General features: G+C 52.1%; 1 protein-coding gene across 11 annotated transcripts in view; it reads right to left on the reverse strand.

Annotated features, from left to right (window-relative positions):
* The window catches only part of COL13A1 (collagen type XIII alpha 1 chain), a 136,833-nt gene that overhangs the window by 45,496 nt on the left and 70,643 nt on the right, over window positions 1–20,694 (reverse strand). For 9 of the 11 annotated variants that reach the window (XM_084751952.1, XM_084751961.1, XM_084751960.1 and 6 more), the window contains 11 exons: window positions 19,707–19,757; window positions 12,818–12,853; window positions 12,257–12,283; window positions 11,261–11,287; window positions 9,861–9,887; window positions 9,738–9,764; window positions 8,788–8,814; window positions 5,830–5,895; window positions 3,223–3,330; window positions 1,434–1,460; window positions 272–307 (listed from right to left, as the gene is read on the reverse strand). In XM_084751952.1, the coding sequence (XP_084608078.1) occupies window positions 272–307; window positions 1,434–1,460; window positions 3,223–3,330; window positions 5,830–5,895; window positions 8,788–8,814; window positions 9,738–9,764; window positions 9,861–9,887; window positions 11,261–11,287; window positions 12,257–12,283; window positions 12,818–12,853; window positions 19,707–19,757 (459 nt within the window). Of the gene's footprint in view, window positions 1–271; window positions 308–1,433; window positions 1,461–3,222; window positions 3,331–5,829; window positions 5,896–6,970; window positions 7,028–8,787; window positions 8,815–9,737; window positions 9,765–9,860; window positions 9,888–11,260; window positions 11,288–12,256; window positions 12,284–12,817; window positions 12,854–19,706; window positions 19,758–20,694 lie in introns of all 11 variants that reach the window. The other 2 variants (XM_084751953.1, XM_084751956.1) reach the window with 2 other exon arrangements.

Consider the following 20,694-nt stretch of genomic DNA (forward strand, 5'->3'; position numbering starts at 1 on the left):
ATACCAGACATAGCCACTCAGATCAATAAGACAGACACTCCCTTACTTGAGATTGGGTTGGGCCACCAGCCTGCCAAGGCCCTGTCCCATCTGTTCCCATCCTTTCCTGAGTGTTCAGACAGCCTTCCTGTCTGAAGCTCACATGACTGGCACAGGTATGAACATACGCCGTTCCCCACCCAGCCCTGGCCTGTTGTGCATCCATGTTTTGAGGAGCCCCTTGGTTTCCCCACGGAAGAGGTAGCGTCTTCCCCCTCCCCATCCTGCTTACCTTGCGGCCATGGTAACCCTGGATCCCTGGGTCTCCCTGGGGAGGAAAGAAAAGCCAAATGGGTTTTCCCCCCCATACCAGACCAGCTGATGATCTTTACTACAATGTCACTATCTGCCTCCCCACGACACCCCTGTTCTCTGGAGGTCCCCTAGACCCAGCTATTCCTTGAGCAGCAACCCTCAGTGCCCTCCAAGGTCCCCAGACACTGTTCTGATGGCTGAGGGGTGCTGGGATGGGCCAGTTTTTTGTGGACTGGGGGCATTCAGTATGTGTTCTACCAGCTTGAGTCTTCTCCCCAGCCTCTCCCCGGCTCTCTGCTTCCATGTCTACAAAGCGGTGGCCACTGTTGGTGTTTCATGGCCTTTGGTCCCCAGGGTTTCTGACTTCAAAGTGAGAGTGTCTGTCATCATGGGCTTCCAGGCAAAATTTCACAAGAGATCAGATCACTCTGAAGGTTTTTCCATATTTGACAGCTTTGGGATACTGTGACCATGTTATGGCATCTGTCTGCCTTGGGTTTCCAGCTAGAACACAAACTCCAGCCAGGATTGTGCTTTCTTCTTTTCATTTTCTTTCTTAAAATTTTAAAATAATAATAATTATTATTTTATTTTTGGTTTTTTGAGATAGGGTTTCTCTGTGTAGCCTTGGCTGTCATGGACTTGCTTTGTAGACCAGGCTGGTTTCGAACTCACAGAGATCCACCTGCCTCTGCCTCCCTGAGTGCTGGGATCACAGGCACCACCACAGCTGGTTCTCTTAAAATGTTTTTCCCCCCTAAAGACAGGATCTCATGTAGTCCGGGCTTGCCATTAACTTGAACTTCTGTCCCTCTTGCCTTCACTTTCTGGATGTGGGGCATAAGCCGTCACACTTTGTTTAGGAGGTGGGTGTAGGATTCAAACCCAGGACCTCATGCACCCTAGGCAAACACTCAACCACCACACCACATGTCAACCTAGCATTTGTTCAGCCTGCCTGAGAGCCCAAGAAAGTTACATGTTAGGAGCAAACAGTTCGGTAAGAGGAGGTGATGTTCTGGAAACAGACCACGTTTTAATCCATCACTCTGCTCAGCCCCCCTCATCTCCTTCCACAGCTGACACCCCCTACAGGGACTGCTCCCCCTAAAAGCACCATCACCCAGGGGAATGCTTACCTTTGGTCCAGGAGGCCCAGGTAAGCCCTGAAAAGTAAGAAGAAGGTGAGTGGGTGAGCTCAGCCGTGTTCATAGTGGGGGCTGGAGCAGAGGGGCTTCCAGACAGCTCCAGGGTGTCCTGAGGAGGGCACATGGGGACAACAGGCTAACATCTCTGATTGGAGCCATGTGGGCACTGTGGGCAACTCTACTGTGCTCGCCCGCTGGAAAGTAGGTCAGTGGCCTGGGGCTAAATTGGCAATGTGGCTTAGGAAGGATCCTTTACTCATGTACCTCCTAATTGAAGACCCTTGCTGGGAAGCTGACCTTCCCAACACGGCCCTGAACCCCTAGAGAAGAGCCCACTAGGCCCCTCCCACCTGGAGGTAACCACAGCAACTCGCCGTGGTGAGCCGGTGTTGGTCCAGGAGTCTGTGGGTACCAAGGGAGAGGCCATGATGGTTGAATACTCTGGTCTTGGGTGGAGGTCCGGACAATCAACGTGGGTTGGAGAAAAACCAGGAAGCTTAGGGCTAGTCTGTTTTCAACTGGTATAAAAGATACTCAGGGCTTATTTATTCTCTTTGTTTGTTTTTTGAGACAGGGTTTCTCCATTTAGTCTTGGCTGTCCTGGACTCGCTGTGTAGACTAGGCTGGCCTTGAACTCACAGCGATCCACCTGCCTCTGCCCCCCAAGTGTTGGGATTATAGGTGTGCGCCACCACGCCCGGCAGGGCTTATTCTCTTATAAATATAAGAACAAAGAAACCAATAGCAAACACACGTCTAACTCCTACCCGGAGAATGAGTGCCCAGTACTGGGTCGGAGGGTAGTAGATGGGAAATCAGTGAATTTGGGGGGACACTTTGGAAGCTTGGCCTTGCTCAATTTTCTAGACCTGTTTCCTTTCACTTTTTCTACTGTCCCATCTACAGACTGATTAGAGACAAGACTAAACTCTGCCCCAGGAGTCTTTGAGGGTGGGGAATTCTGTAAATATGTCTTTTGGGCACTAAGTTTAAGCAGCCCTGAACAACACAGGCTATCACCACGGTGCAGTCCTCCTAGCCAAACGAGAGATTACAGTGGGCAGAGCGGCCTTCAGAGACGTCTCAAAATGGCTGGATTTCAGAGCTGCCGAGGGGCGAGGGTGTGAACGAGTGATTTTGATGTCACTTCTTCTAAGCTACTTGGAAAACTTTATCGGAGATGTGCATGGGTATTTCTGTGGTGCTGTGGCTGCGGAGGGCGTGGCCTTGGGCAGAGTTTGAGAATGAGTGAGTTGGGGGTTGCCCTGTCATTTGAAGGGGGTGTCTATGGCACCCTTCCCCAGTGGTGGCAAGGCCTGTCCTCAAGGCCTTGGGATGCAGCACCCCACTGACTGGGTGGCTTGCCTGGAAGGTGGCCCAGCAGCATGGATCTTGCATTTACCTTGAAAGGCATAGTCATCAAAGGCCATCTCCTTGTACTTTCCCAGAATCTACTGCACTGATCTTGGTTTTACTAAACCAAGGGCTCAGGGGCAGCTGCCAAAGGCTCTTGAGATTTCTCCCAATTACTCTGCAGTAACATAAGGTGATAGCTTACTAGAGCGCCCCCTGGAGGCCACGCTGGACAGAGCCCTGCAGGTGTGCTTGTCGAATTGAGAGGGCAAACAGGTTGAGCAGTCTCAGACACTGATGGCTTTTTGCATAGGCTGCCTGCGCTCAGGCCCTTGACAGAATGTTTCCGTCATTCGGCCACTACTCAAGGCTTAGCGGGTTCTGGCGATTTCTAGGGAGCAAATCTTGGAGAGGGAGAGATACTTACAGGTGGCCCTATAGGCCCTGGCAGTCCTGGGTGTCCCAGGGGGCCACTTGGTCCTGGAGGGCCCGGTGGCCCTGGAGGGCCTTGGATGCCAGCCTGGCTTTGTTCTCCCTGGAGTTAGAGAAAACACGCATTAGAGAGAAGGCCTCAGAGCGTCATTCAGACTCCCCGAGTGCCATGCATCTGCTGAGGCCTCTGTGGACCCTGCTGGGAAGGCGGTGGGGGCAGTGGGTGGATGGTGAGGGTAACGGTGCTATGGTGGCAGTGACAGTGACTGCATGCAGGGGCTAATGGCAGCAAAAAGAGGACCAAGACATGGAGTTACTGAGTTGAGAAGGCGGGGGAGGGAGCAGGGGTGGGGTGGGGTGGGGGGCAGCTGTTGTAGAGGACATGGCCTTCAGGGCAGAGGGCCTGGCAGCAGTGGCAGAGACAGAGAGTGAATGAGAGATGAGTGCAGGCTTGCGCCCAAGCCCTGCTTCTGGCCTGGCCTGATGCCAGAGCTCAGCCGAGGTGGTCTTCTGCCTGCCTCTATGCTCTTAATGTAGCAAGAGTGCCTCAGCGCCAGCCTCCCCGGCCACAGGATGGGAGCACAGGGTCCTTGCTTCCTGTCTCAGCGTTTGCTGGTTTTGATTATCTGTTCTAGGGGGATCAAATGAGACCTCTAGGTCAGAGGCCATGGGGTTTCATCTGGCTCGTCAGCCAACTCCTTGCATTTTGGAAGTGGCCCCAGCACCATCTGCTAAGCTAATCAGCTCTTGCAAAAGCTACTGCTCCCCCCCCCCACCCCCGTTTCTGCTAACCTGAGACCGTCTTGCATAAGACATACAATCAATATAGACTTATCAATAGGTAACAGATCAGTCTTCTTCCCCTGATGGCTGGCCCCAGACTCTGCAACAGCCATGAGGACAACTCCTGCTGGCTCTGCTTTGGAAACCAGGTCAGGGCAGTACAGAAAATTCTGGCTTGGCCATCTTTGTGTCTTTGACATGTACGCGGCAAAAGGTGGTGGCTGGATCTACTCCTGGAGGCTCTAGGGCAGTGGGTCTCAACCTGTAGGTCACAATCCCTTTGGGGCTGAATGAACCTTTCACAGGGGTTGTCTAAGACCATCTACACACCAGATATTTATATCACAAATCCTAACAATAGCAAAATTAGCTATGAAGTAACAGTGAAAAAAAAAATGTATGGCTGGGGTTCACTGCAACACGAGGAACTCTATGGAAGGGTTGCAGCATCCATCAGGAAGGTTGAGAACCACTGCCCGAGGGTCTTCCTCTCTCAACTGGAGATGAAGAAGATGGCCCATGGGAAGCTGGTTCTTGTGTGTGTCAATGTGTACAGTTGGCTGGGAAGGATAGCCATCAATCTTGGCCATCATAGGGTCCCCTGCTGCCCTCTCTCTGGCCTGGAGATCACTAGTTAGGCTAAGGTGGCTTGGCCAGAGAGCCCCAGGGATTCTCCTGTCAGGGAGATGGAGGGTGTTTAGAAGAACTACCTCAGCTTCCCTAAGGCAAGGCTTATCTACAGCAGGATGAGTGGCCATGAGTGGGCCCAGTACTGCTCTGGGCTGCCTCCTGAGCAGCTATCGGAGCCCTCGGAGGCTCTCGAGGACTTGGTGGGTAATGTGATCTACAGCCTACAGGAATAGGGCCGAATGCTTAACCAGCTGCACGTGTACCATGTGACTCTGTATTTTTAGCTGATCGTCACCTTCGGTTTTCAGCCTTGGTCAGCCAGGTATTTGGGTATCCATGCTCCTGAGGCGTGGGACTCACCAGATAAGCTCAAGGCCCTGCCTGTCTCCCAGCTTCCTGGGCCCTGGGGACACCCGGGCCATAGAAGGGCAGATGAAGGGTAAGATGGGTAGCCCCTGGCCTCACGGGACCTCAGACTGCAGAGGGCAGTGCTGTTTTGTCCCTAGGGACCTGTCCCTGGCCAACCCTCCTTGGACATGAAGATATGAAAGAAGTGTTGGCGTCCCTCGTTCCTCGCACCTGGGGTCCAAGTGGTCAGACTTAGCAGGCTGTGTGTCTCTAGCATAAACGATGTGGCTCCCCCCAGATAGTGCGAGCACAGGCACCAGAGACCTGGCTCTCAGGTGCACGTTTCCCTCTTGCTCTTCCTGGTGCGTTGGGTGAATCGACTCATTCTCTGAGCCTCACTTTCCTTGCCCTATCACAGTCACTGCGCCTGCTCTTATGTTCAGAGGAGGGAGTTGAGGCACATTGGGAGCAGGCAGAGAGAACCTGGGTGTATATCCTTGCTCTGTGGCTCACGGGCTGTGACCTCAGGCAACTTACTGAACCTTTCTGAGCCTTCACTTCTGCATCTGCGAAATAAAGACGGTGGTGCTTGACTCATGACCCGTTGGAGCACTTAAAATCAGGCCCGCAAAATGGATGTCTGAATGCCTGTTGTTGGCGCCTGTCATGGTGTGATGGGGCCTGTGTACTGGCTATTTCCACATTTATGGCACCTCCGGCCAATGTCTGTCTAATTGACTGTAACTGTTAGAAGCAGATTCTGGCGTAGTAGAAAATCCAGCTGCCCTGTCAGGACCCCAAGACATGCCAAGCCCCTGGAGAAGCCCCACCTGGTATCTACCTGAAAGGTCCGCCTTTTAATGACTGGGGGTGGAGCCAGCCGCACTGAATTGAGGAGAGGCAACAGCTGAGGAGAGGCATGAGTTGGAAGGCCAGAGGGCAAAGGCCAGAGGTCGCAGGTGTTCAGAACGATGCAGGAAGTCGCCAAGAAGGCCAAGTGGAGAAAAGGAAAAGAGAGAAGAGAGATCAGTGTGAACATAGCGTCCAGATAGACTGGGGGGGGGGCAGGGGAAAGGCACCCCTGAGGCTCAGCTCAAGGGACAGACAGCACAACTCTGATCTTGCCTTTGGCTGTCCTCAGGGGTCCTTCTGCAGAAGGACTTCACCAGCACTTTGTCACAGCACTGGACACTGGCTAGCAGCCCCCTTGAGTTCAGGAAGAGGGTTCTCCCTGGCTAAACCCACCTCTGAAGCCATGTCAGGCCACTCGGGCCATGTGACACACCACCCGACATTGCACAGCCCCACCCAGGCCTGCTGGGTGGACAGTGTCGGGAGCCACAGAACGAGCTAAATTGGTTCGAGGAGCCAGGCTGGCGTATGCTCCCCTGTGGGTTCCTTTTTGGTGGGACAAGAAAGGCTGATGTCAGCTAATCTGAGGACCATGGTCAAGTGAAGCTAAGCCTGGCTCCCAGGGCTGAGCTGGCTGTGGGTGTGGTTTGCGTGGCACACACTAAGTGCAGCTGAGGCCTCACTCTGCGGCTGGCACACTTAGGAAAGATGCCTTGGGAATGGTCAACCACTCTCGGGGGACAGGCAGCTTGCAGTCACATTATCTAACATAATTCTCATTTCGGGTAATTTCTGTTGCTTCTTGTTTCCCTGCTCAGCTAGGCCAAACTGGAGAAAATGCTAGAAGGATGGAACCTATATGAAGACAAAGACCTTGGTGGATCAACCGAGTGTGCTTAAGGTGTCTCATGATGCATCTGGGCTGAGAAGACCAAGCTATGGAATTAGGAGCCCACCTCGGGGCCACTTCTAGGTTATTCCTGCTGCACGTAGGGGGAAGCTTCCACACAGTGAGCCATGCAGTAGCCCCATCCTTCCATGCTGGCGGCCCAGGGATGTGCAGTGTTGAGCTTTGTGTCCAGGAAGCATCTCAGCCAAGAGGGGCTGGAGCCCACCTAGAACCGACAAACCTTTAAGGAAATTATCGGGTTGGAGTGCAGAGCTGCTAGTATGCCACTTGGGTACTCCTGGTTTGGGAGGCAAAGGAGGGCAGCAGAGATTGGGGGCGGGGTGTCACAGGAAGCAAGAGAGAACCCACGCACCTCCTAGCAACCCTGCCTGATACCAGGGGACTTCCTACTCACTGCCTTTTTTTCTGCTACACAAGAGGTAAGGACCAGCAGGCTGTCTTGAAGATCTGTCAACATTCCCACCCCTTGGAAAGCCAGGGACCTACTAGGTTCCCTGGTCTCATACTTTCTTCTAAATCAACTTGCCCGCCCATTATATCTTCAAATCTCTTATCCTTGCCTGATTGCAGAACTCAGTCTGTGCTTCTGGAACTTTCTATCACTGTCCCCTTCTCTGTTCTTGTGCAGGGTTGAGGGCAGAGAGCCTACCCTCCCCAGCCTGAGCACCCCTATAGGCTCAATGACACACTGCAGAAGCCTTGCAGTTGTGCTGTCTCTGTGCTGGGGGATGCTGTATTTCTTTTGGATAATAAAACCATCTTCAAGACCATCATTTCAAATAAACACAGCTGGCCTTTTATTGTTATATCAGGATCAGGCTGGCTGGAACAGCAGGGCTCTGCATCCCTGAAGCACATGTCATTGACAGGCCAGCTCTGCCTGTGTGGTTGCCGGCCTGGGCTTCAAACTTATTCCTACCTCCTATACATTAAACCTAGCACAGCCTATCTCTGGTCCAACATCTGGTTCCAGATGTCTCGTCCAATGACCCAGATGTCAAGGACTCACATAGTTTTCTTTGCTCTGAGAGGCTGTCATACTAGCTGCACCTTCCCAGAGACCCTAAAGAGTCATGTATACTCTGAGTCTGGTTTGTATAGGGGTAGGGGTGGGGTGAGGGTCTGCAATGGGCTCTACAGGCTAAGTCCCACCCTGCCTGACTATATAAAAGCCAAGGCAACAGATTGTATGTTTCTGGGTACCCTGCCGTATCTATAGATGGAAGGTCACCTAAGATGATATAGGTCACCTAAGATGATATCCTTCATACTTGCTGCCCAGACTGAGCACCATAGGGGTGGTCTACAGGTCGGTTCACTGTGTCCCACTGAGGCTTCAGAGAAGCATGGGGGGGGGGCTATGCCCTCCTCTGTCCCCATCAGAAGCTCTGCTGTCAGTGTCCAAGTGAATCTTGGGTTCCCTATGCTTAGATGAAGCCAGGACAAGGGGTCAGGGAGGAGCCATCTCAGTCCAGAAACACCCCACCCTCACCATACTGTTCCTGCTGAGAAGGACTTCCTGTGTTCTTAACCAGTAAGATGCACACTGCCCCAAAGGATGCGGTGGCAGAGGATCTCCTCGCCTGGAGATTTGGGTCAACTGAAACCATGACTAACTCAAAAGTCCCTCATATTTGTCCAGGACTGCTAGACATGCAGACATTGTTATGTGTCTGCATACACACACACACACACACACACACACACACACACACACACTCATGCACGACAGAGAGGCAACATACAGACCCATGCACGCCTCCTGGCCAACAGAGGGCAAAGTGACACACACATTCAAGAGACTCTCGGACACCTGCTCAGCAGACAGACAAGGTCATTTGAGGCCAGTTCCATGAAAATGGACACAGCAACCTCGGACACAGCGCTGTAAGGAAATCATGGCTAGCTGTAGGGAGGAACACAGTGCACAGTGCACATTGCACACTGCACACAGTTGCGGGTTCCTCCTCCCCCCTGGGCTAGCAGCTGGGCTTCAGGGTAGGCCACAGAGCACCCTCAGCTCGAAGCATCACTTACCCGGTGTGGGTACTCGCCACATTGACCCTAGGGAGGAGAGAGAGAGAGAGGGGAATTAGGCATTTTAGGGGGATCTGCACCCCCACAACACACCATATATCGCCCACTGATGACACTGCTCTGCTTTGAGCCCTCTGAGGCAGATTAAGGTGCCTCGCCTCGCTTCTAGAAGGCAACAGGAGGAACTCCCTAGGGCCTGCCTAGAGGAGGCTCCGTAAGGGACATGGATAGGACCTCACCATATGCCATATGCTACGATGGTAGGATTAGGAATCATGTCCAGCTTCATTGGCAGCTCATCTCCTGGGTTGGTACCCAACAGCTCCTGACATGGAGTTCAGGTTCTGTGATGGCTTGTGGCTAGAAGGGCTCTAGGACTATTCCCCCTCCCCCCCCCAAACCAAGAGTACTGGGCTCCTGCACCACACTGCCCAGGGGTAAAGCTACCAATCTTGGCAAGAAGTTAAACAAGGCAGAGACTGTAGGAAGCTAGGAAAGAGGCCAGTGGGGTTATAAATCCATTCCTGCCAGGTATGGTGGCGCACACCTTCAATCCCGGCACTCGAGAGGCAGAGGCAGGTGGATCTCTGAGAGTTTGAGACCAGCCTGGTCTATAAGAGTTCCAGGGCAGCCAGGGTGATTGCACAGAGAAACTCTGTTTTGAACCCATGCCCCTAAAAGTTCATATGGCAGAGTGAAGGAACCCGGTGGGATGCAGGTAGAAAGGGCCAAACCACATGCAAGTCTTCAGATTCAGTACTGACTCGTAGGAGAATGTTATCACTTTTCTCTTACACTATGGGTATCTCAGGGTTGGGTTGGGTTGTTTTTTGGTGTTTTTTGTTTTTGTTTTGTTTTAAATTCATGTCTGCAAGGGCCATTGTGACCTTTTCTGCCTAGTCGAAAGCTTAGCCCAGGGTGCAGATCTAGGAAGCATCAATTACACTGACCTTTTCTCCCTTTTGTCCTTGAGGTCCCTACAAAGAGAAGGAAATGACAGTGTCAGGGCTCAAATCACAGGCCACATGGTCCCCAACCTCCCTGCCAGGGGAAAAGTACAAAGAACTACCAACCGGTTGTCCTCGGGGACCCACCAGGCCCTGTGGAAGAAAACACACGTGTCAGTAGGTGGGTAGATCACAGACACATGCCTGCTTCTAGAGGCTTCTCAGATTGTCCCAAAGTCCTACAGGTCAGGACTGCCTATAAGTCTAAGATCGTATGACCTTCTATGCCAAGCCTCAGTGGGTGTGGCCAGATGCTCCCTGTCCCCTCCAACTCATTCCCACCAGCCACTGACATCTCACGAGAGGCTTGGGTGGTGTTGGTTGTTTTGCTCTGAAAGACCCTGCATCCTGCACCTGGGTCCTCAGGAGACCCCAGCACAGCCTGCCTCCTGCTTCTCCTGGCCACTGTTCCAGAAAGGCTTGAGGGCATGGCCGGAGCAAGCCAGTGCTGCAGACACATTTTGAAAGGCCCGTAGGGACAGACAGGAAGCTAGGATGGATGCCCTACTCTATGTTCTAAGCTTCTTGGAGGCACAAGGGGACTTGGCACTTCTGTCAAGGTTGTCTTATCGTTTGGTTCAGAGGAGGAGCGGGGCTCAGTGTGTGGCAGGCTTTCAGGTGATAACACTGAAGCCCTGGTTGAGGGGACCCAAGCTGATGAACAAGTAAGAGGGTTGACCCCTCTGGGGCCCTTCACAGGGCCAGAGAAGAAGGGGCTGGCATCACCTCTGCCTGCCAGTGCCAGGAGAATGGCAGTGTTCACACACGGCTCAGGGAGTGACCTGGCAGGCTAGCCATTTCCAGTCCAACATGCTTTGAATTTGAACCTTTGCCTGAACATCTGAGGTTGCTGTTAGCCCTATGCTGTCCTGTGGGGAACCACCTGAGTACCAGTCTCTGGGCCCCTGGGCATCTGGGTGAGTGGCCTCAGTATGACAAGATGTGTGGAGTCGGGCCCTTTTCTGCCTCAGACTCATAACTGGATCCTACCTAGAAACTAGAAAACTCCTAGCAGGTTCACAGTGGCGGGGCTTGAGAGTGGTGGTGGGACAGGTCAGGGGAAGCTGCTGTGGGAAAATAAAAGGCTGCCGTCTCCTAAGGACCACACTACCCCTGCCAGGGTGCTGATGTCATCATGTCAGAAAAGGTTCTGGGAGTGTGAGCTAGTTACTAGGTGACCCATGACGTCATGTGATACAGGTCAAGGGTGAGACCCCGGATGTCTCCTATGTAGGAGAAGAAAGGCTTGCCACTTCTCCCTGTGTGGTGTGAGGATCTAGAGCCTAGGGTTTGTACCCAGCCAGTGTGTGTGTGTGTGTGTGTGTGTGTGTGTGTGCGCGCGCGCGTGTGCGCGCGTGTGTGCGCGCGCGCGTGCGCGTGTGACAAGCAGGCTCTGTCTCTTTGTAGGAGTAAGACCAGGCTGGTCCCCTACCTGTCTTCTAAAGCAAAGAAAGTAGAGGGCTTACCGTCTCCCCTTTAGGTCCGGGGTGGCCCTGGAAGGAAAAGGGGTTCATGGACATTGTTTAAACACAGAAGCTCTCACTCTGCATGATCCAACATGTTCCCCCCTACACAATGTATTTGACTTCTTTCCTTGCTCCCTCACCTGCCCAGACCCTAACCTGCAGGTTGACTGGGCCAGGGGCAGGGGCCATTTCCCCATCCACTTTCCCGGTCACACTAGTAGTCACCTGCTCTTCAAAGGAGAGGGGGAGGGGATACCTGGCCTTGTGGTAAGCAGACATGACCACTGTAGCCTCTGGGCTATGTGTGGCTTGCTGAGGTGACCAGGTCCCCACTTGAGATGACACCAGCTATCTGAGGAATAGCTGAGAGGTGTACATGGTATCCCCAGTGCCTGCACTTTTGGGGAGACTCCAAGAGCTTTGGAGGGGCGGCCATCTTCCAATTCCTATGAATACTTGGACCAGGAGACCAAGGCCAATAGGTTAAAGTGACTAGAGCTGGACCTGAGTGTGTGTTTGTGTGTGTGTGTGTGTGTGTGTGTGTGTGTGTGTGTGTGTAGCCTCAGTGGTAGAGGGGATCCCAATTTTGAGGAGAATAGGAGGCATTTTGGTGATGTGGGGCAGCCTGTCCCATCATCCTGCCTCTCTGCTGTTCCTGCTACCTCCTTGCCCTCCCTGACCCCTGATCCCAGGTCCTACAGGGAGCCGTTCAAAGTCACCAAAGTCTATGGATGATTTTCGCTTTGGACACTGAGAACCTAGCTTGACCATCAGAGACTTTGCCCTGTGATAGCCCACTGGGGTCAGGGGTGACTTATTCAAATCATTCCTCCTCCTCTTCCTGTGAGCAATCCCGTTCTGGCCAGTTTTCTTTCTGTGGAAAATACCTCCCAATGATCTGGGGTGTAGGTGGACCAGGAGCCCCAGGTGAGTAAGCTGGACAGAGACAGGACAGAGCCCAAGTCACGGGTTTACTTACCCTAAGAGTCCACTTACCGGCTTGCCATCAAGACCAATGGGACCCTGCAAATAGAAAGGCTAGATTCAAAGGTCAAGCTTCCCAAGAGTCCTGCTCAGGAGGCAGCCTGGACATCATATGTGCATTGAGAGCTAATGTTGATCAGCTCCAAGGCAGCTGCTCCCCAGGTCCTGGCCCTTAGAACCTATCTAGGCTCCATTGGCAAGGGTTAAAGGAGTAGCCACCTTACTGCCACTTTCCTAGAAGGCCTCTGTTCAGTGCCTGACCAGAGGTCAGTGAGTTCATCTCCTTGGCCCACCATCTGCCCACATCCTGGTCTCAAACAGGATGTATCAGCCCCAAGTTCACTCATTTAACTCCTGCCTGGCCACCACTATTTATATGGATGTCTCTGACCTTTCTTGTAGCGGGAGCCGCACCCTGAGCTACTGGCCTGAGAAAGGTTATACAAAGGGTCCTTTATTGGTTAGGAATCAGGAGGGAAAATGTGGCCTCAGAAATCATCTTGGTGGATACACTTTAACCCAACCAGTCCTAGGACCCACCAATCTCTGCTAACCTGAGCCCTCTGCACTTACCGGAAATCCAGGGAAGCCTCGAGTGCCCGGCTGGCCCTGAGAAGAACAGAGCAGGGAGGGTGAATGAGGAGGGATGGAGCCAAGCCCATCCTTTGGGTACATCTCTGAGCTTATCCCTGACTCTGTGTTATCACCTGTGATCTGGCGTGGGGAGGATGCAGAGGACAGAAAGGGGCCATCACAGTAGAGCTTCTGCAGGGAGGAACCAGACTGGGGAGAGGGATGCAAGCAGCCAGCATCCCTTGGGCCTACTTCTAGAAGTGGCCTGGGATGTTCCTCACTGCTTGGGCACTTTGAGCCTTGACATGTAAGTTGACAATAGACCAACAGGACAGCCAGAACCATGAGGGGCTTACTCTGAATTACACAGAAGACCCAGACCAAGATTGGGTCCATTTTCTTGATTTACAGGCACCGTTCATGGTCCCAGATCTAAGGATGGCTTCAAAGCCTGCAGAACTCGACCTTCACCGTCTATGTTTTCAGGCTAGCATGGGTCAGATCGGCTTCACAGGCTTCTCCCAACAGCTGAGCGATCTCTGGATCCCCCCTGTCTCTCGGGGGAGGAGACAAGGAGGTTCATTTCCTTAGAGGTGCCAAATGCCACAGAGGCAGCTGGAGATTGGAAGTAAGTTTCCTGGTCACAGCCCAGTGGCTACTGGTCAGGATGTCCAAGTAACACAGAACCCTGGTTGCCAGTCTGAGAGGCTCGCCCAAAGGTCAAGGGTAACAGAGCCGAGAAACCTAAAGCCTGGTCACTCCCCTACCCGGGATCCAGCAAGTGTTCTCTGCCACTCATGATTCAAGGCTCTGGCAAGCTGGCTCGGCAGGTAAAAACACTTGCCATCAAGCCTGATGACTTTAGTTTGATCCCTGGGATCCACAGAGTGGAAGAAGAAAACTGACCCCTGCAAATTGTCATCTGACTGCACTCGCATGCGTGCGCACAAACACAAATGCATATAATAAAAAATGTGTGGGGTCTTTTTTGTTTGTTTGTTTGTTTGTTTGTTTTTTGAGACAGGGTCTCTCTATGTAGCTCTGGGTACCCTGGAACTCACTCTGTAGACCAGGCTGGCCTCAAACTCACAGAGATCCACTTGCCTCTACCTCCTGAGTCCTGGAATTAAAGGTGTACACCACTACACCTTCATAATTGTTTTTAGAGTCAAAGTCATCCTCTATTGCATCGCTGTGACCTGGTTACCTCCCATCCTGCCTCCCCTATGCCTCTGCTACCCTGCCCCAGAACAATTCGTGAAAGACATGCCAGCTTTCATCTTGGGCTACCCTCAGGCTACATAGCGGAGACGCTGTACAAGTATTGACTATTGGGTCTGGCAGGCTGAATTCTAATCCTGCCTCCATCTACAACTGTGTGACACCAAGCCACCATCTAACCTCCCCAAGCCTCAGTTTCCCCATCCCTGGAATGAGACCCACCATGCAATATCATCATGTTCTGGAACTATCACCAATTATGTTTGTTTTTTCTGATATATATATATCTGATATATATATATATCTGATATATATATATATATATATATATATATAATTTATTCATATTATATCTCAATTGTTATCCCATCCCTTGTATCCTCCCATTCACCAATTATGTTTGTAATAGAAGCTGCACCATTGGCATTTGTTGAATTAAGCTGACCAGAGGGATGCCAGAAACCAGCCAGACTGCTTGTGTCTATTGTATGCATGGGTGGGGGGGGGGCATGTATATACAGGTATGAGCCTAGAGGCCAGAGTGCAGTGTCAAGTATCTTGCTCTATTTTGTACTCCCTATGAGTTTTAAGGAAAGCGTGTCTCTTTGTTGAACCCTGAGCTCACCGATTTGGCTAACTTAGCTGGTCAGTGAGTTCCGGGATCTTTCCCATCTCCATCTCCGGTGCTGTGCTTACAGACACTCACCACAGGACCTGGCTTTACATGTGCGCACTAGAGACCTGAACCCAGGTTCTCACTGCTCACAAGGCAAGCCATTTCCCCGGTGTCTTGGGGGTCTTAATCAAGAAGCAGTTCCTGAACAAGATCTTATCCAAGGGACAATTTCTCTGGGCTCACATGCTGTGACGCTGAAACATTTCCAGGCTCCCTGGCACAGAAACCATGGCACCCTTCTGGTCAGGTGGCAGAAGACCCCTTGCCATGTCAGGGTAGGGTGCTGGTCCACAGGGAAACTAAGTTAGCTGCAGGCTTAGGGCAGACTTGGGGCAGGCGTCCAAAGGCAAGCGAGCAGAGACACCGCTCATATGTCAGAGAGCCCTGGCCTCTCTCCTCTCAAGGATAAGTGATGCTAAGAATAGGCCTAAGGAGAAACCCGGAAACCATTGCAATGTAATCTCTGAAACCTCCCAAACGTAAACGTTCTGTAACTGCTCTGGACACGGAGAGGCCCTAGGAAGAGGTCAGGAGGGAAGGGTTCCAAGAAGCGTGCACCTTCATAACCATCTCAGCTGAATATTTATGTGGTTGGGATAATCACATGGTCTGGTAATTACAGAGCCTGCTCCGGTAAGCAGGGTGCATCCTTCCAGGCCAGGGCCAAGTCCGGGACTAACCAGGGCCTTTTCAAGGAATGCTGTCATCGACCACATGGAAATGGGATTCTGCTTCCTGGAGAGGCTGGGCATGGAGAAGGCAGTTGGGGAGTCTTGCAACCCGACTGTAATTTACATCTCCTTTTCTGCTGAGCTTAGGGCCTCTTCTAGTCTTTACTGGGCCCTGCTGATTTCAGGCTAGGGAGCTGGCTGTTTGAGGCAACATATTATTATGGTGTATATTTAATATGTTATACTAGTATTATGTATTATTTATGTAACACATATTATATAAAGAGTACAAGTGAGCAAATATATTTGAGGCAGGACCTACGTTATCCAGGCTGGCCCTGAACTCCTGAGCCGCTGGGATGGTAGGCATGGCAACGCCTGGATTATTCTATTCCTTTCTGTTAGGTTGGTTGTCTTTTCTGATCTGGGCTGATTAAAGCTGTTTGCTACGGACAGCAGCTCCTTGCAAAGCCTATCTAACTATTTAAGGCCATCTAACTGACCTTTTGTCCTTGAATTGCTTGTAGTATGTTTTTGATAATCTAGGATTGTCCTGTTTATATAAACAAACTTTCCCCGTGGCTTTTGGGCTTTCTGCCATGTTCAGAGCAGCCTTCTGAGCGGGAGTTAGTAAACCTTAGTTCATATCATGCTCATATAGTTTATGGTTTCACGTTTGACATCTTAGTCTTTTTGCTGTTAATCTTTCCTTTTGGGTTTGGCTTAGCTTTCTGTGACAGGATCTCATGTAGCTCAGGCTGCCTGGAACCAACCAGACGAGGCTGGCGTTGAACTCCTCCTGGTCTTCTTGCCTCCCTCTCCCAAGTGCTGACATTTAGGTGTACACCACCATGCCCAGATTACATCTGTGTATCTTATTCACGGACAGTCTGTCTTGATAGAACTGGTGGACAGAGTTTTACTATCAAGAACGAGTCAGGGGCTGGGAGGTGGCGCAGCAGGAAAAGTCCTTGCTGCATACAACTGCTGGCCTGAATTTCATCCTTGGAACCCATGTAAATGTGGAAGGAGTGAGAGGGCTCCATGAAGCTGTCCTCTGATCTCCACATGGTATGTGCCACAGCAGCGCGCGCGCACACACACACACACACATGCGCATACTCCGTAGAATCAAACTTTCTTGACCTGACACATGCCTTATCATCCATTCCAGAACAATCCACCTTTCTCTTTCTACTCTTAAATGAAGCTTTTAACACAAACCAAATTCCCATGGGCTTTTGGTTTTGTTTCTGGTCTTTCTCTTCCAATCTAGCCATTTGTTTCAATTACCCTGCTCTTTTTCCAAACATAGCCATGAACTTTTTTTTTTTTTTCTGACTGAAATTCAGCATTTGGTTGGACAACCGGGCCCGGAAGTACTCACAAGTATGAGACACACATTACATTTATGAATAAGGGATCTATGTATGAAAGGGGAAAATAAGCTATATTCACCTATCTCTGAAATTCATCTTGCTCTAAGGCACGTCCCTCTCCTGGCAGCATCTGCTCCTCCTCCTGGGGAGGGTACAGCCCTGCACTGGGGAGGACAGCGCCATGGACTGTGGGACTCAGAAGTTGTGGAGTGTCCAAGACATTTTCTCCTTTCTAAAACTCATTTCTATCATCACCAAAACCATGGTCATCTCCAAATTGCATGTGTGCACATCAACACACAAACAGGCGCACACATACACACACCACACACTATGAAACACATATCTTGACCAGGGCATTTCAACAGCACTCACCTGCCCCTTCTGTTCTCTGCGCTCCTGCTGAGCACAGGGAGCAGGCTATCTCTGTAAGCCACGTACTACTGTGTCCCTCATCCACTAAACACAACCCAAGGCCCCACCCCCTATGACTTGGGATACAGTTCCTGAACATGCTGCTGAGTCCTTCCGGCAAAGCCCTCGAAGGCCTCTCCAGACTCACCCTTGCTTTCCTGTCCAGTCCTTTCCAGGTGCTTCTCCCAGTTTAGGAGCTCGGCACCTCTCCTGACCCTCCTTCCCTGGGCGGGCTCTGTAGGACCTTGAATGTAGTCCAGTTAGCCCTTCCTCCTACAGCTTAGGGATTCCCTTCCCCCTGGTCCCTACTCCTCCCTGTTGCAGCACCCACAGCAAACGAGGTGGCCATCATGGGCCTGGAGGGCTCGCAGTTAGGTTCCTATCACCCACCCTGCACCTGACAGACACTCAGCAGGTGTGTCTACCTGTTGTGAGTGAGGATGGGAGCTCAGGTCCTTCCTACTGGTCCCTGAAAAACAACAGCTGGGGAGCGTATAGAGAGGAGAGGGCCCTTGACATGCAGTCATCCCTAGCTTGGCCATGACCTGCCTAGTCCGCCCTAGGATCCGGCCCTCCTCATCCCCACTCTGTTTCATGGGACTCCCATGAGGACACCCAGACACTCGGTTCCAACCCCTTGTGTCACTGACATGGGAGTCATCCTTCTCCAAATGCCTGGATGGTCCCTTTAGTTTGGACTACTGATCAGGATCTAGAAGAGTGGGCGGGTGGCCCTGAGGAATGTCAAGGCTAGTTCTGATGAGCTGTGCTTATTCTTGGCCAGGCCAGATGTTCCCATGTCTCCAGCTGCCACCTAGGGCTTGCCTACTTGACCTCAACTCTTAAAGTCAAACAGACCTTTTGTCTGCTTATTTTCTGCTTCTGCCCTGCTGGCTCATCAGGGACAACTGAGGGGTAGTTTGGTACCACTCTTGACCATCCGGCTGATGATCAGTGGCCACTATCAGAGGTCTCAGGGCATGGCCAGGACACCAAGCGTCAGAAATGTTGCTAACGCCAATGGCGGCACCAACAAGGACCATCATCTTCCCCTGAAGGTGAAGACCCTTTATATACCATGATATTTCAAGCTGGAAGGGGCCGTTGACTTATCACTTAGCAGCCTGGTGACCAGCACAACATGTGTTGGAGAGCCGGGGGTGGAGGGGCGGGGTGGAGGTGGGGGAGTGGAGGAGGGGCAGGGAAGAACACCTCCTGCCCGTCACTGTGACATCATCTTATTCCTTTACTCCAGCAATTCTCAACCTGTGGGTCACAACCCCTCTGTGGGTCGTGCGTATCAGGCATCTTACATATCATATACTTATATTGCGGTTCATAACACTAGCAACATTACAATTATGAGGCAGCAACGGAATAATTTTATGGCTGGGGGCAGGGGCGCTCACCTCAGTGTGAGGAACTGAATTAATAGGGAGCAGCATTAGGAAGGTTGAGAACCACTCTATTCCCTCACTGCACTTCCCCACCATTCCACTCTCTCACTGTGCCTGTCATTCCTGCTGCCCCCCCATCACCCCCATCCCCTCATCACTTGGCACATTCCTCATCTGTGAAATGGAGGTCCACGGCCACACAGGACCCTGACCAAACCCCTTCTCCTCTGTGGGCCTGTTTCCTCTTCAGAGAGGCTGTGCTAGACTATGTGACTTCCTGCTCCCTCCCTGACACAGGTTTCTTTCTTTCCTTTTCTTTTCTTTTTTTGTTTTGTTTTGTTTTTGTTTTGTTTTTGTTTTTCAAGACAAGCTTTCTCTGTGTAGCCTTGGCTGTCCTGGACTCGCTTTGTAGACCAGCCTGGCCTCGAACTCACAGCGATCGCCTGTCTCTGCTTCCCGAGTGCTGGGATTAAAGGCGTGCGCCACCACCGCCCAGCAACACAGGTTTCTTTAAAGCTGTCTCAAATAGGTGCCTGGGGTGGGGGGGGCTGCCCACTCACACTCCTACCCATAGCTGTGCTGTCTGGCTAGACCCATCATCCTCATCCCAGGCAGTCCCTAAGGAAGCATGCCAGGGGGAGGTCAGGAGATGCTAGTTAACTCTGAGGGCCTGGTACTGACAGTCAGAAGGAGGCTTGGAGGGCGGGTGGGGGCTTCACCAGAACCAGGCGAGGAGTGGGTGCAGGGGTCAGTGAACCTGTACTTCATCATCTGCTCCTGGCTTCAGGAGGCCGAGATGAGTTCCAAAGAAAACCGGGGCACCCACTCAGGGCAGGCAGCCCTTTTCCACCGTGTAAACAGTGGCAACCGCCTCTCCTGCCTCCCAGCTGCTGGAGTTTTGTGGCTAGAAGCGAGGCTCTGGAGCCCTCCCGGGAGGCAGTAATTTAGGTATATTTAGGTCAGCCCACTTTCTTTAACATCAACAGCAGTGCTGAGAACCACATGGGATGGTCACACCCAGAGGCCTGTGCCAAGGCTCACCCTTATTCCCCCACCCCACCCCACCCTCGCAAAGATCTTTTCATTAACTCTCCCAACCTCCATATCCCCCAAAGAACAGCAACAACTTACAGGGGGGCCTCGAGGCCCGATGATAGACATCCCCGCATCTCCAGGGGCACCCTGTGGGGGAGACAGAGGGTGTATAGAAGGGTAGACAGAGGGAGAATGGTGTGTGTAAGGGGAGGGGGGATGATCCCAAAGGGATCGGGGGAGCTGGCAGTCGGGAGAGGGGATGCCAACGCCATAGACACCATAGACTGTCCAGAGATCAGTTCAAAATGGGGAGCCCAATGACGGAGATTGGAACATTTCAGAGGGGCTGAGGGGCAGCGGGGAAGCAGCAGACATGAAGAGATTAGGGTGGGCCACCCCCCCATGGCCCCCCCCATGGCCCCCCTCCCCCCCACTGGGTTCCGGAAGTGGAGAGAGGGATTCATGACATGGTGGTACAAGAGGGAGACATCAAGAAAGGTGCGGTTTGGCGGTGATATTCCACCCATTTCACGTGGCAGCGCACCCTACGATGGCTAAACAGGAGTTAAGAGAGCAGATGGTCAGGACGTACAGTACCCTGGCTATATGGGCCCAGCAGCCTTGAGCCCAAAGGCTGATAGTCTCGGATGTCCCAGAGAAAGCCACCGAAGGATGAAGGCTTGAGCCCAGGCTGAGCCCCTACAGCATGTCCTGGAGCTGGCTGGCTGGCTGCCCTTGGGGTGCTATCACAGGTGGCTGAGCCAGATGGATAAATATAGGGGGTGCATGTGTAGGGGTCCCCACCAGGAATCCGTAGCAGAGGCAGGAGGGGAATGCAAATACCCAGGCGCCCCCCCCCCCCCCCCAGTTAAAGTCATGGCAGCTTTCTGAGCTCACACAACCCCGAGAGCCAGGAGCTTGGAACGTTCTGCAGCCTTCGGGAAGGGATTGAAGTGTATTTTGCAAAATGTCCTACCTAGCGCACAGGCAGCAGTGCTTTCAAATAGTAGCACCGGGAAGTTGCTGAGAGCAAAATGCATGCTTTGAAGGGAAACCCGGCACCTCTGCAGCTCTGACTTGGGAC

Source organism: Acomys minous, assembly GCF_964271855.1.
Source record: "Acomys minous genome assembly, chromosome: 13".
Lineage (NCBI taxonomy): Eukaryota > Metazoa > Chordata > Mammalia > Rodentia > Muridae > Acomys > Acomys minous.